General features: G+C 35.6%; 1 protein-coding gene across 2 annotated transcripts in view; it reads left to right on the plus strand.

Moving 5' to 3' along the window:
- Positions 1-15960, plus strand: part of NCK1 (NCK adaptor protein 1) — an 82972-nt gene that overhangs the window by 54685 nt on the left and 12327 nt on the right. For both annotated transcript variants that reach the window (XM_065876279.1, XM_065876277.1), the window contains exon 2: positions 7350-7593. In XM_065876279.1, coding sequence (XP_065732351.1) covers positions 7368-7593 — 226 coding nt within the window. In that variant the 5' untranslated portion in view covers positions 7350-7367. The remainder of the gene's footprint in view (positions 1-7349; positions 7594-15960) is intronic.

Below are 15960 nucleotides of genomic sequence, written 5' to 3' on the forward strand. Positions count from 1 at the left end.
CGGGTGATTCAGTTTCGACATATCCTTGTCAATATTTGGTATTGTTACTCTTCTGTTTTAGCCATTCTGATAGGTGTGTAGTGATGTCTCAGTGTGGTTTTAATTTGCATTTTCTCAGTAGCTAATGATGATGAGCATCTTTTCATGTGCATGTTTGCCATCTATACATCTTCTTCAGTTAATGTCTCTATGTCTTTTGCTTGTTTTCTAATTGGAGTTGTTTTTCTACTGTTGAGTTTTGCCTTTTATGGATCTTACTTTCAGTGTCAAGTTTAAGAACTCTTTGCCTAGCTCTGTAGTCTGAAGGTTTTATTCCGTATATTATTCTAAAAGTTTCAAGTTTTATATTTAAGATTGTCATCCAGTTTGAGTTAGTGTTTGTATAAGGTGTGAGTTTAGGTTAATGTATATTTTTTTTGTTTGCCGATTTTGGTCTCCATTAGCTCTTGCAACATTTGTTGAGAAAGCTGTTTTCCTCCATTGAATTATTTTTTGCACCTTTGTCAAAATTCAGTTGGGCATATTTGTGTGGCTCTATTTCTGGGTTTTCTGTTCTGTTCCATTGATATATGTGTGTATCCCTTTGCAAATACAGTAAGTCTTGGCTTACTGTAGCTACATAGTAAGTATTTCCCCACTTTATTCTAACTTTTAAAAATTGTTTTTGCTATTCTAGTTATTTTGCCTTTCCATAAAAATTATAGAATAATAATTCTATATATATAAAAGTTTTTGCTGGGATTTTAATAAGAATTACATCACCTGTATATCAGTTTGGAAAAAATTGACACCTTTACTGTGTTGAATCTTCCATTCCATAAACACTATTATTTAGATCTTTGATTTCTTTCATCTGCATTTGTAGTTTTCAACATATAGTCCTCTTGATGTTTTGTTAGATTAGCACTTCTTTCATTTTTTTCCTTTTATTATAAATGGTATTACTTTTAATTTTGGTGTCCATGTGTTCATTTCTAGTATATAGAAATACAGTTGCTTTTTGCAGGTTGATCTTGTGTCACAAATTTGGATAGATTTTATTTTCATTTTCACTTCAGTGTAAATGAACTTTCCTTGAGACTTCTTTGACCCATGGATTATTTAGAAGTATGTTCCAAATATTTGGAGGTTTTTCTGTTATCTTTCTATTGTTGATTTCTAGTTTGATCCTGTTGTAGTCAGAGAATACACTTTATAATTTCAGTTATTTTAAATTTGTTGAGGTTTATTTTATGGCCCAGGATACGGTCTATCTTGTTATTTGTTCAGGGGCACTTGAAAAGCATGTCTATTTTGCTGTCGCTCATTGGAATATTATATAAATGTTGGTTAGATCCTGTTGGTTGAATGTGTTATTGATTTTTTTTTTTTCTTTTTTTTTTTTGCGGTACACGGGCCTCTCACTGTTGTGGCCTCTCCCGTTGCGGGGCACAGGCTCCGGACGCGCAGGCTCAGCGGCCATGGCTCACGGGCCCAGCCGCTCCGCGGCATGTGGGATCTTCCTGGACCAGGGCATGAACCCGTGTCCCCTGCATCGGCAGGCGGACTCTCAACCACTACGCCACCAGGGAAGCCCTTGATTTCTTTTACATCTTTGCCGATTGTCTGGCTGATGGGTAATAAAAGTCCTGGCACCTTAGTTGGTCTTTACTTACACCACCAGGCAGAGATGTTGCGGTGCCCCATTATAGCCTCTCAAGGGTAGAAAATCTAGGTTTCCTTCTTGGTCTTTGCTGGCATGGGTGGGGCCCGTTTTTTTCTGCAGTGTTTGACTGGAGTAGAGTTTTTATCGTCTAAAAAGTTTTCTGTATTGCTAAGCTGTCCCTTTTTTGATCCATTGTCTGGAGAGCACTGGGTTTTGTTGTTTTTGTTGTTTTTTCTCTGCCTGTTGGTGTGTTTAGCTTGCCAATCTTCAAGTCTAGGATATACCAGGCAAAAAGAAAACCTAGGGGATTCACCACTGTGTTGTTACTTGGGTCCTGAGTTTCCCAGTTGATTTTCCTTCTCTTTACCTTTCAGAGTTTTCTTTTGTTTGATTCATATGTAATATCCAGGGTTTTTAGTTCTACTTAGCTGGAGAAATAGAGAAAAGTACAACTACTCTGTCTTCCTGGAAGTCAAGGTCGTCTGTCTAATTTACTTTTGTATATAGTGTGAGGTAGGGCACTGTTTTTTCCCAAATAGATAGTTAGTAGTCCTAGTATCAGTTACTGAATAACTCATTCTTCTCCAGTGATTTGAAATGTCACCCCTACTAGATATGAAATTCTCATATTTTTGCATATTTAAAGACACATAGTAGAAGTTCGCTGACTTGCCTAATTAACTGACTAAACCCCTTTATTTCCATTATGAAACATATAACCTGATACCCTTGACATATTTCTACTCTCACCAATTGAGTTGTATCTGCTTACCAAGAATTAGAGGTGTTGTATCTTTCAGGTGTGCTTCTTACTATAATCTTGTATATTATATAAATTAACAAAAATAGTGCTGAAAGAAAATTGCTTTTGTGAAAACGAAGTTGATTGCTTTGGAAAGACTTACAAAGAAGTCACTTAAAAAAATTACTTGCTTGTGAATTAGGCCTGCGTGAGACCACTGTAAATGTTTAGGGGGAAAATATATACAAAAATTCATTTTGTGTTAAGTGGTTTGAAGTACTCCATCTATTTCAAAAAGACCTAAATTAGAAGAACTCATAGCTAGTATATTAGAGAAGAGGGCTTCTAAAGCCGCCTGTATGTAGGCGTATCTGTTTCTGGACCTTAATCTATATTCTACTGGTCTATTTGATATTCTATACCAATATCATATTCTTTTAAATTGCCTTAATATTTTAGTGCATTTTGATATCTGATAGTGGGGATTTCAGCTGAAAAGAACAAAACCCAACTAAAACTGTCTTAACGTAATAAAGAAACACATTAGTTCAAGGAACTGGAGGTTTAGGGGGCAGTTTTTAGTACTTATTTTAGCAGCTCTGGCTCTATTTCCCAGAAGCTCTCCTTTCATTTGTTTGTCAGCTTCATTCTCCAGCTGGTGACAAGATGGCTGCAGGCCTCACATCTGTCCATGACAAAATACAAAGACAGTCTTTTACTACGTTTCTCAAGAGCCAGTCATCATTACCCTGAAGTTGCTAGCATAGTTTCCCTTGCATCCCATTGGCCTTAAGTGGGTTAATATGGACTAAACTAGCAAGGAAGAGATTGTCATGATTGGCTTAGATGAGTTCTCAGTCCTGCATGTACATTAGAATCACTTGGATGGCTTTTAAAAATAGTAATGCCTGAGTGACAATCCACACTGATTAGAATCTCTGAAGTAGGGGCCCCAAGCTCCTGTATTTTTTAAAAAGCTCCATAGGTGATTCTAAATGGAGGGAAAGCTTTCATTAACCCAAATACACCTTTGAAGCTAGAGTCGTTCCCCCAAGTTGCATGGCTAAAATAATAATAATGAGGTGGCAACTATAAGGATAATTGGGATATTGTTAGGAAAAGAGAAAATGAATGCTGGATATATAACCTACCAACTATTATACCAACTCTTATTGTTGTTTTTTTTTTTTTAACCAACTCTTATCATTATACTCTTTTTTTAAGATTAATTTTGTAGATTAATTTTTTAGATTAATAAGGGGGTGGGGAGACAGGTTCCCACAGGAAGGAATCACAGTTGGTGCCCAAGTATCCCTGACAAAATCTCTCTGCTTTTCAGTGTCTCAAAAAGTCTATCACTTGTGATTTTTTTACATCATGCACCAGTTATTATTTAGACTTGGTTGTACTGTTTTTTGTTTTTTCCAATTTGGCTGCGCCTGGTCTTAGTTGAATGTAGCACGCCGGTTTTTTGTTGCAGCATGCGTGATATTTAGTTGTGGCATGTGAACTTTTAGTTGAGGCATGTGGAATCTAGTTCCCTGACCAGGCATGGAACCTGGGCCCCCTGCATTGGGAGTGCAGAGTCTTAGCCACTGGACCACCAGGGAAGTCCTGGTTGTAAGTTTTTATTTGCAAGTAATTTCAAACGGAAAAATTGCAAGAATACAAATTAATTTTTCTGGTTTCTCCCTGTTCGTCATTTCTTGAATGCCACATCGTCCTCTTTTTTCTTTAACATTATTAATTTTGCTGCTGTATATACTTGAGTCATTATTTTAGAAGACTGTATGGTAGGTTTTGAGACCTTGCAATAACCCCCCAAAAGTATCTACCTTGTAGATGTAAAAGTATCTACACTTGAATGCGAGGGCTTGTTGAATTCTAGATTAAAATGCATTTCCCTGAGTACATTGAAGAACTTGCTTCATCATTGAGAAAACAGAATCAGTATTTTGGATAGTCAATATCCAAAATCAGAAGCTGATTTTTTTTGCTTGCTAAACCGGGATGGCTCTTTATGTAAAATAGTCTCTCTGAAGAAAGCAGAGAGCTATTCTAGGTTCAGAAGTGACTTAGGTTTGTAACATTTCCTTTCTTTGTTCTAAAAGAGTTTGCATAAGTTGGATTTATTTGTTCTTTGAATTTTAATAGAACTTGCCTGTGAAACCATCTGGACCTGGTGTTTTCATTATGGGAAGATTTCTTAATGACTAATTCAATTTTATTACTTTTGTTATTTTAATTTTTCTATAAATTTGTACATTTTACTTTTTCTCAGATTTATTGATGAAGTTTTTAATATTGCCATGTTTTTTGAATGTCTGTAGCATCTATAATTATGACTCCCTTTTTATTCCTGGTAATTTGGTGTGCTTTTTTTCATTTTTAAAAAAATTTATTGAAGTATAGTTGATTTACGATGTGTTAATTTCTACTGCACAGCAAAGTAATTCAGTTACACATATATATATATGTTCTTTTTCATATTCTTGTCCATTATGGTTTATCACAGGATATTGAATACAGTTCCCTGTGCTATACAGTAAGACCTTGTTTATCCATGCTATATATAATAGTTTGCATCTGCTAATCCCAAACTCCAGTCCATCCCTCCCACACCCCCTGCCCTTGGCAACCAAAAGTCTGTTCTCTGTGTCTGGGAGTTTGTTTTGTAGATAAGTTCATTTGTGTCATATATATTGTGTTTGTCTTTCTCTTTCTGACTTACTTCACTTACTATGATAATCTCTAGGTCCATCCATGTTGCTGCAAATGGCATTATTTCATTTTTTATGGCTGAGTAGTACTCCATTGTATATATATACCACATCTTCTTTATCCGTTCCTCTGTTGATGGACATTTAGATTGTTCCATGTCTTGGCAATTGTAAATAGTGCTTCAATGAAGAGTGTGGGTTCATTTATCTTTTCAAATTATAGTTTTGTCTGGATATATGCCCAGGAGTGGAATTGCAAGATCATATGGCAACTCTATTTTTAGTTTTTTGAGGGACCTCCATACTGGTTTTCGTAGTGGCTGCACCAGTTTACATCCCCACCAACAGTATAAGAGGGTTTCCTTTTCCCCACATTCTTTCCAGCATTTGTTATTTGTAGACTTTTTAATGATTGCCATTCTGACCAGTGTGAGGTGGTACCTCATTGTAGCTTTGATTTGCATATCTTTAATAGTTAGCAGTGTTGAGCATTTTTTCATGTGCCTGTTGGCCGTCTATATGTCTTCTTCGGAGAAATGTCTATTTAGGTCTTCTGCCCATTTTTTGATTGGGTTGTTTGTTTTTTTGTTATTGAGTTGTTTGAGCTGGTTGTATATTTTGGAAATTAAGCCCTTGTCGGTCACATCATTTGCAAATATTTTCTCCCAGTCCATAGTTTGTCTTTTCGTTTTGTTTGTGGTTTCCTTTGCTGTACAAAAGCTTTTAAGTTTGTTTAGGTCCTATTTGTTTATATTTGCTTTTATTTCTGTTGCCTTGGTACGATTTATGTCAGAGAATGTCTTGCGTATATTCTCTTCTCAGAGTTTTATGGTGTCATGTCTTATATTTAAGTCTTTAAGCCATTTTAAGTTTATTTTTGTGTATGGTGTGAGGGTGTGTTCTAACTTCATTGATTTACATGTGGCTGTCCAGCTTTCCCAACACCACTTGCTGAAGAGACAGTCTTTTCTCCATTGTATTTTCTTGCCTCTTTTGTTGAAGATTAATTGACCTTAGGTATGTGGGTTTATTTATGGGCTCTCTTTTCCTTTTTTCATTGATTAGTCTTGCCAGACTCTGTCCATTTTTTAGTCATGACAAAGAACTACCTTTTGTTTTGCTGAGCCTTTCTTCTATATCTTTGTTTTCTGTTTCATTAAATTCTGCTTTTATTTGTATTATTTCCTTTTATCTACTTTTCTTTATGTTCTTCTTTTCTAACTGAAGACAGATGATCAGTTCATTAATTTATTTTTAACTTTTATTTTTCTGATGTAACTGTTTACAACTACAAATTTCCTTTTTATATACTCCTTTTGCTGCATCCCACAAAGTTAGCTATATAGTCTTTAATTTTACTTTTAAGTATTTTCCAAATTCTATTATGATATCTTCATTGACTCATGAGTTTTTAGAAGTTTCTAAATATTAATGTATAAGGTTTTTGAAAAGCTGTCTTTTTATTATAATTGTCAGAATATGGTTGTAGGGTGCCAAGTACATGAAAGATGTAGAGACTTTTTTATGGCCTAGCATTTGATCGATTTTTGTATATGTTCTGTTTATATTCTTCTGTTTGGAACTTATATTTGTATATGTTTATTACATCAAACTTAGCGGTTATGATGTCAGTTCTTCTTTAGCCTTACTAATTTTTTGTCTCCTTAATTTATTACTGAGATAAACATGTTAAAAGTTGTCCTCTATGATGATGATTTTGTCAATTTTTCCCTGTGGTTCTATTTTGGAGCTATATTAATAAGTACCTATAAGTTTAGCTGTTATATATATTGAATAAAACCTTTTATCATGGGCTTCCCTGGTGGCGCAGTGGTTGAGAGTCCGCCTGCTGATGCAGGGGACACAGGTTCGTGCCCTTGTCCTGGAAGATCCCACACGCCATGGAGTGGCTAGGCCCGTGAGCCATGGCCGCTGAGCCTGCGCTCCGCAACGGGAGAGGCCACAACAGTGAGAGGGCCACGTACAGCAAAAAAAAACCCCCAAAAAACCCTTTTATCATGATGTAGTTAATTTCCTTATCACTAGTAATAGTTTTGCCTTAAGTTATTAATACAGCTACACCAGTTGTGTATTGATTAGCGTATGCCTGGTATTTTAATTTTTTTCATATTTTTATTTTCAATCATTCAGTGCTCTTTGGTTCTTAGGTGTGTTTCTTTGGAAAAGCATGTAGACTACTACTAGTTAAGCCTTATGTAAAATATTTTCTGTGTGGTTACAGTGCAGAAGCTGCTGAAAAATGGCAGAAGAAGTGGTGGTAGTAGCCAAATTTGATTATGTGGCCCAACAAGAACAAGAGCTGGACATCAAGAAGAATGAGAGATTGTGGCTTCTGGATGATTCTAAGTCCTGGTGGCGAGTTCGAAATTCCATGAATAAAACGGGTTTTGTGCCTTCTAACTACGTGGAAAGGAAAAACAGTGCTCGGAAAGCATCGATTGTAAAAAACCTAAAGGATACGTTAGGTAAGTTAATTTTGTATTAAAACAAGAATGACAGTACTTTCTATTAAATGAATGCTGGAGCTTGGTTCTTTGTACTGAATTTTGGCAGCAGTGGGCAGAATCAACTAGAACATCCCAGGGCTGGGATTTCAGCTAGGCAAGGTAAATTTGGCTCATAGCAGGGGTATTCAAGTCAGGTGTGTTCAAGGAGACAGTGAAGGTCAGTTTCTGTAAATCTAGCTGGTGGATCTGGCCAGAGTTCAAGAGTCAAGCCAGAGTGATGCTGACAGTGGAACTTAACTCTGATCTTCTATCAGGGGCTCCTTGAACCATGAGTGCCTGTTGGAATTTAGACAGATTCTACATCTAATTGAGATAGGGATAAAATGAGTGAGATGCAGAATATCCTCCTTGTCATCAAGGCAACATATTTTACAGGATTGCTTCATTGCTTCATTTTACATCTAATGGCTTATATGTTGAACTGTGCTTTTAAAAACAAACTATCATTTTATTCTTATATTTGATAAAAGAGTTTTAAATTGTGCATTACTGTATATTAGCATCTATAAAACTTATCTCTTTCTTATTTTGTTTCTCTTTTTTCCTCTTCTTTCTTCCCCTAACTGTAAATTTTGTTTGTTTTTACTGGCCTTCCGTTAGGGCCAGGGATAGGGGAACCTGCTTCACATTGGGCTTGGCCAAGCTGTGATAGGAAGGAAATACGTGCAGATGAGGCCTAGGCTGTCTCTCTCTCTCTCTCTCTTAATTCTCCTTGGCTGACAGGAAGGAATTGGGAGGGACAGAATTTCCCTCAGGTATTCAGGCAAGCATGCTGTTACTTAATAGTTTTTGGTATATATGTAGGAGAAGAAGTAAAATTTCTCCTTGAAAAAAGATAGTTTGAGAGTAATGTGGCATGATTGATGAATATGGAATATTACTGACTAACTGCTTTATATTAGTTTTTATTTCTTATTCAGCATTATTGTTATTCTATTATTCTATTCTAAAGGTCATTTAATAAATGGTGTTACTAATCTGAATTTTCACCATGATACTTAACCGCTTTAACTAGGTTTGCCTTTTTTTGAGATTTTAAGGTTTTGCAAATAAGGCCATTATTATTAGTTTTTAACAGTAGTTTTTAAATAGAAGACAATTCACATATGAATGAAAGACAGTTGGAAAGAGATTGTCCTTGAATAGCTGAAGAGACCAAAGTTAGAACCAGGAATACTTGTGATTTTGTAAATACTGGACATTTATTTAAAGCATGTTGATTAGGTGTATTAGGGAAAGTTAAGATAACTTCTATCAAGAAAGTATGCCTCATAGTGATGAAGGCACAGAAAGGACTAGGGCCACACCTAGATAAACTTGTACGTTCCTTTTAAAAAGGATAGTGGTATCCTGAGAGGTATAGCAGATGTGACAGTAATTAACAAAAGATAGTGAAAAAACTAATACAGAGCAAAGAGGAAAAACACCCCAGTTTTAGATATGACTGCATATGAATTTTAAAAGCCTTATTAGATACAGTTTTTATTATTAATACTCCTGGGAAACCTTCCATATTATTTTCTGATATTATTGAGACAGTTTTAGCAAGACTATATCTATTTAAGTTCTAGGCTATCGCTGTTAATTTTATTAGTATATTACAGTTACTGCTGTCTATTCCAGAGGACTAGTGGTCTATAGTTAGACTGTATAATGATGTAAATCCAGCTTTTGCATCGGACAGCCTTCTTTCCTTTCTCAGAATTTCTGAATCCCTTTTTGGTAGGTAACTTAAATGTCCCATATAACTAATGGATTTTTTTCACAATGATTGATTGTGCTGATGGAGACACTGTTTGAAGGTTAAGAAAGAAAAGGAGAAAACAAAGGAAAGAATGAATACATGAATATATTTTCAACTGTTGAAAAAAAAATACAAGCTTTAAAGCTTCTTCCAAAATAAATATGAATAGTAAGGTCATATTTGTGGCCATCACGATATACTTGTTTTATAGGTTCTGTTGGAGTTCAGGGGAAAAGTGTTTTGGAAAGAGAGAAGCCTCAGCAAACCTTTCTATTGCCTGGGTGTGGGCCAAGTCACATGGATTGGGTGTGGGGAGTTTCAATGTTGCAGAACCAGGAAGTTCACCGAGAATTATCCTGAGCTGTGTTAACAAACTGACGAAAGAGAACACGGGATTTTTTTTCAGAATGGATTGGTTAAAGGTCTTTAAAGATTTTTTCAGTAAGTTAATCTGTTTATTAAATCTGTAGTTTTCTTGTAGTTTTTGAAATAGAGTTTTCACTTTGTGAATTTAAAGGAAAACTATGGATAGAACATGGTAGGTTTATATAGGCTGGTGCTTTATATTGTTTATGAAACATAAGCTAAGTGATTGGTGATACATCAAATATCAATAGCTTTGACTTGATAAGTAATTAAAAAATTTTTAATATCAATGTTTAAATAACAGACAGGAAAAGGATATAAATGATTTGAGTTTGATGCAATTAGTTCTTTGAACTTAGCATAGACATTTGAAGTGAATTAAATAAATTGTAAACATATTAAAAACAGGAGGAGAAAAAGGCTTTAAGTGAGCAAGTTCCTTCATCCTCAACATTTGAAGTAACATGATATTGTTCTGGTGCTTTTTGCTTAGATTTCAGAGGACCGATGTAGAAGATAATGTTTAATAAAAGCATCAGTAAAGAGAATGTTTTGACTTAATGTCGGATTGCTAGAAATTGCTATTTTGGTTAATGTGAGACTTGATATTTTGAAATGAATTGTGAGAGCAGCTGCATACAAAGAATATGAAAACATTGATAGAAAATAGTGAATTCTTAGATTGTTTTTGAGTTCAGGTCATAAAGTAATTCTAATACTAACAAGAACCTCATCTGTGTATCTGCTGATAGCCTTTTTATACTCTTATGATAGTGAACTTGATTTGGTCTCTTTGAACAATTGCTCGGTGGTTCTAGGAAAATGAACAGAGGGATTGTTGTAGAAGTCTCTTATGTGTAAGGAGTCTAAGGAAACAAAAAGTAACCTGTCAAAAGATTTCGGGGCAAAGGGCAAAATGGAAAGGGAGTAAAAGCACTTTGTTGAAAAAAAAGTTGTAATATTAAGACTGATTCATTTCTTTAATTAACTTTGGTGGCCAAGTAAATCCTTTTAGAATATATCTCTTTTGTTTACTTTTTGGGGAGTTGTTAAAATTTTAGACCCATTTTGGGGGGTTAGTTTTCCTTTTAAAGAGCTTATTTATTCATTCGTTTATCAACATTTTTATTGAGAGCCTACCCACTGCAAGCCACACAAAAATTATAGAATGAAAAACTAACACTAACTGTCACAGAAGTTACATTCTGGTGAGGAGGTAGGTGGTGGTTGTTACACTAACTGTCACAGAACTTACATTCTGGTGAGGAGGTAGCTGGTGGTTGTTATTTATTATTAATATTTCATATCTGAGTTTGATATCTAAGTGATGTTGACCATAAATCAACTAGAAGTGGTATAAAAAGAATATATTATGTCATTGATACAGTGATTTAATATATACCATCAATACAGTATAAAATCTATAGAGTCTTAGAAAGTTGATAGTTATTTTTAAATACATGTGTAGACTGAGAGTCAGGATTTGAGATTTATAATCAAAATATTCCTTTCCTCACTGCCTGCCGTAAGCCAGAATTTATATTTATTTAGCTCTGTAGCTGTTCACCAACCTTTTCCCTGAATGGCCTTGAGAAGTAAGAGGAAACAATACATGTGCTCCTTGTGTGGTAGCCAGAATACCCTTGAGAACAAAAAGGGCACATTGTTTTAGAGAAAGCAGAGAATAATAAAAAGCAGTAATTTATCTTCATATAAATCAAGTGAACAGATAAAAATACAAAAAAATCAAATAAAAACCTGTACTGGAAAGAACATCATTTATATGTATTTAGAATTCCTTTGTTCTGCTCCCAGATATATCACTTATAGGCCATGTGGCCAAGGGTATATAACTTTCCTAATCTTCTGTTCCTTATTTGTAAAGGCGAGAGTTGGGCAAGACCAGATGATCCTGGAAAGTCCCTTCTGACTCTGAAAGTCTTTAGTCCTGGTAAACAACTGATCAGTCTTACATACCACATCAGTCTTACATGTGGTATAGAAATCAGGGGAAAGTCCATAAGGGAGAAACTGGTTTTGAAGAAGGAGGAACATAACAGAATTATAGTTCCCTAAAGAATTCGCAAGAATCCGTAATACTTTCTTAGGCCTTATTCTATTGAACACTTGTTTACTCTGAGTTAGATGGAAGGGAAATGACATACTTAAGATAAAGACCTAATGATGGAAGTATAACTAGTACATTGAGTTCAGAAATTTATTTGAAAGCTAAAAACTGAGAAATAAACAAGATGAATAGAAACAGACATAAATGTAAAATTCTACATTAAGTTTTTAAAAGGAATTGAAAAAGTTGCTGAGAATTTGCCTTGGCTGCAATTTACATGAGTGAAAGACTTAGTAGGAGCTGCTGTGATAATGTAGGTGCTAAAAAAAATATCTCAACACTCTGTATGATGGCATTGTTTCAAATCTACGAGGCACTCAGGTGAAGGGATGCAGTAGTTCCCTAGTGTGTGTGCTGGCCAAATAAAACATGACATCGTCTATTCACTTTGGATAAATATACTTTAACAGTGATATTGAGAAACTCAGATGCTTCCAAATACTAGCATCAAGTATATCAAAGGATTTGGAAACCAGGTTACATAAAGAATAGTTATGGGTACAAAGATTTGCCTTAGGGAGAGGACAACTATTGTGTGAAGATGGAATATTTACAGTGCTTAACCAGATTCTTAAAAACTTTTGAGGAGTTAATAGTTCATTGTTTTGGTCAAGAAACAGTGCTATAGGAAGAAAGAAGTAAGACTAATGGATTGGAGTGGGGAAAACTATACTAATGCTTTTGGTTTTTTAAACAAAGCTAATGATAAAAATGACTGCCTCAGAGTTATGCACATCCTCAGTGCATATACCTGAGTATTATTTCCCTCCCAACTCTGAAAAAGTAAATGCCAGAAGCACTAGGAGGTAGGAAAGTAATAACCACATTGATTGAGTGCCTGCTAGGTGCTATGCACTGTGCTGAGTGCTTTACATATAAACTTTAAAAAATTCTTTACAAAACTTTTCTGAGATAGGTACTTACTACACACCACCATTTCACAAACAAGGAAACTGGAGTTTAAAGAAGATTAAATAACTTGACCAAGATCAGATTAACCAGTAAGTAACAGCACTAAAGTTTAAATTCAGGGTCTCTTTTGTTAAGAGTTTCCCTAGTGCACACATTATAACTATAGAGTAGAGAAAAGATTAGAGTCAGATAAGTAATGGATGGAAAAGATTTGATGCAAAAGGGACTGATTAAAATTAGGAGGATTGTGGTGAACTAACTGTGAAGCTGGGAAAAATTTAGAAAACATAATACATTGATCTGAGGGAGCCTGCTTGTTGTGGAATGATCTAATTGTTGCTGATTATAACATACTTGAGAAATTAAGAGATACTGATACTTTACATTTGTATAATTTTGTAAAGTACTTTTACATCTACTCTCTCATTGATAGCATGAGATTGGAAGGACTATTTTTAAGCAGAAACAAAGGGCAATAAACAGGCCATTCTGGAAGATTTGTAAGCAGGGGAAAAAGCAAGCTATTGATTACGCATGCATTTGTCATTCACGTGATAAACAGGACTTTGTTTTGTACAGAAAACAAATATTCTAGGCTTATATTCTTTCTCTGAACTATTTCTGGCCTCTAAGATTAAAATAGGTTGTTTTGGTGTTTTCCCACTTAGGGCTTTAATTGTTGGGTCTGTCCAAAAATTCTTCACAGTTTTTTGGACAAGGTTAATTAGTCTTAGACATTATCTTTTTCAGAATCAAAAGAAAAATATTTTTGAACTAGCCTTTATTTTCAGGTTTAGAATTTTATATTTGCTTATGTCAGTATTCAGTTTAATCAGTTTAATAAACACATTGATCATCTGCTGTATGTATACAGTTCTAAGTAGTATAGGAAGTGCAAAAGATCAGTGAGACATTAAAAATGCTTCTGTCTGGAAGCTTATGCTCTAGTAGATGGACTTAAAAGACAAACACAGGAAATGCTAGCATACAAGTACCTCAGAAGTACAAGGTGCTGGGGTACTTCAAAAAGGAGAGCTTATAATATCATTGAGGGTGACGATGGGGAATGAAGGATGTTGAAAAACATGAAGCAGAAAGATAAATAAAATAATAAAGTTGTTATTTGAAATGACACCTCTTGAATGGGTACATTTTTGAAAGGCAGAAGTTTTAATGAGGTTTTGCTAAGAAACTAACAAGGTAAACTAAGTCATGAAGGTAGAAACATCTAATTCAGGGGATTTAAGTGGCCCATTCTTACTAAAATTTAGGATAGTTTTAGTGCAGGGCGTTATAGAAAGATGCTTTTGTATAACATTTACTCTGTGTACTGTACTATTACTTTATTTTATTCATTTCTCACAACACTCATGGTAAGTGCTGTTTCCTCCATTTCTGAGCTCAGAAAAGTGAAATAGCTTGCTCAAGTTTCCACAGTTAGTAAGAAGCATACCTGGGATTTGAACTCAAAGGCTGTTTCAAGGTCTACACTGTTTTCTATAGTCTATACCAGGGGTGCCCAACCCCTGGGCTGCGGACGGATACCTGTCCCGTGGCCTGTTAGGAACCGGGCAGCACAGCAGGAGATGAGTGGCAGGCCAGTGAGCGAAGCTTCATCTGCTGCTCCCCGTTGCCTGAACCATCATCATCCCATCCACACCCCCGCCCCATCCTTGGAAAAATAAAATTGTCTTCCACGAAACTGGTCCCTGGTGCCAAAAAGGTTGGGGGCTGCTGATCTATACCATAAGCCTGGAAAGGAAGGCTTGAGGACATTCTAGAGAGGGCTGTAGATTCCAGGATTCCAGATTCCTGCCTAATTTGTTAGGCAGGAGAGCCACTGTTGGCTTTTGAGCAATAGGGTCATGTGATTGTAGCTGTAATACAAGATTAGACTGGATGATGTGGATGATGGGTTGAAGTGGGATAGATTGGATTAGTAAAAAAAAACTAGTTAGTGGGTAGTGAAGGCTCAAGCACAACAACATAAGCCTGAACTAGCACATGAATAGTGGAAATGGAAAGTGTTGGCATAAAGGACATATGGTGACTTTAAGGATTTGATGTGTGAATCTTTTAAGAAAATAATTTTTATGATGTAAAATTCATGAAGTTAACTGTTTTAAAGTGTACAGTTCAGTGGTATTTAGTATATTAACAATGTTGTGCAACCACCACATCTGTCTAATTCCAAACTATTTTCATCACCCAAAAGGAAACCCCATTTCCATTAAACAGTTGTTCCCATTACTCCTTCCCTTTAGTTCCTGGCAACCACTAATCTGCTTTCTGTCTATATGGATTTACCTATTCTGGCTATGTCATATATATGGGATCATACAATATGTAACCTTTTATGTCTAGTTTCTTTCACTCAGCATACTGTTTTTGAGGTTCATTCATGTTGTAGCATGTATCACCACTTCATTCCTTTTATGGCTGAATAATATTGAATTATATGGGTATACCACATTTTGTTTATCCATTCATCTGTGGATGGACATTTGGGTCATTTACATCTTTTGGTTATTGTGAATAGTGTAGCTATGAACACTTGTTTACAAGTATTTATTTGAATACCTGTTTTCATTTCTTTTGGGTATATACCTAGGGATGGAATTATGGTAGTTCTGTGCTCAACATTTTGAGGAACCATCAGCTGTTTCCCACAGCAGTAGCACCATTTTACATTTTGACCAGAGGGGTTCTCCTCATCAACACTTATTTTCCTTTTTCTTTTCGTTTGGTTTAATTTGGTTTTATTATAGCCATCCTAGTAGGATGTGAAGTGGTATCAGTATTTCATTGTCGGAGTTCCCTGGTGCCGCAGTGGTTAAGAATCTCCCTGCCAATGCAGGGGACATGGGTTCGAGCTCTGGTCCGGGAAGATCCCACTTGCCATGGAGCAACTAAGCCTTTGTGCCACAACTACTGAAGCCCGCGCACCTAGAGCCCGTGCTCCACAACAAGAGAAGCCACAGCATGAGAAGCCTACGCACCGCAATGAAGAGTAGCCCCTGCTTGCGGCAACTATAGAAAGCCCTCACGCAGCAACGAAGACCCAGTGCAACCAAAAATAAATAAAATTGATTCTTTTAAAAAAAAAAAAAAAGTTCATATGGTTTTGACTTGTATTTCCCTAATGACTCATGATGTTGAGCATCTTTTCATGTGC

This window comes from Phocoena phocoena, chromosome 4 (assembly GCF_963924675.1).
Source record: "Phocoena phocoena chromosome 4, mPhoPho1.1, whole genome shotgun sequence".
NCBI lineage: Eukaryota > Metazoa > Chordata > Mammalia > Artiodactyla > Phocoenidae > Phocoena > Phocoena phocoena.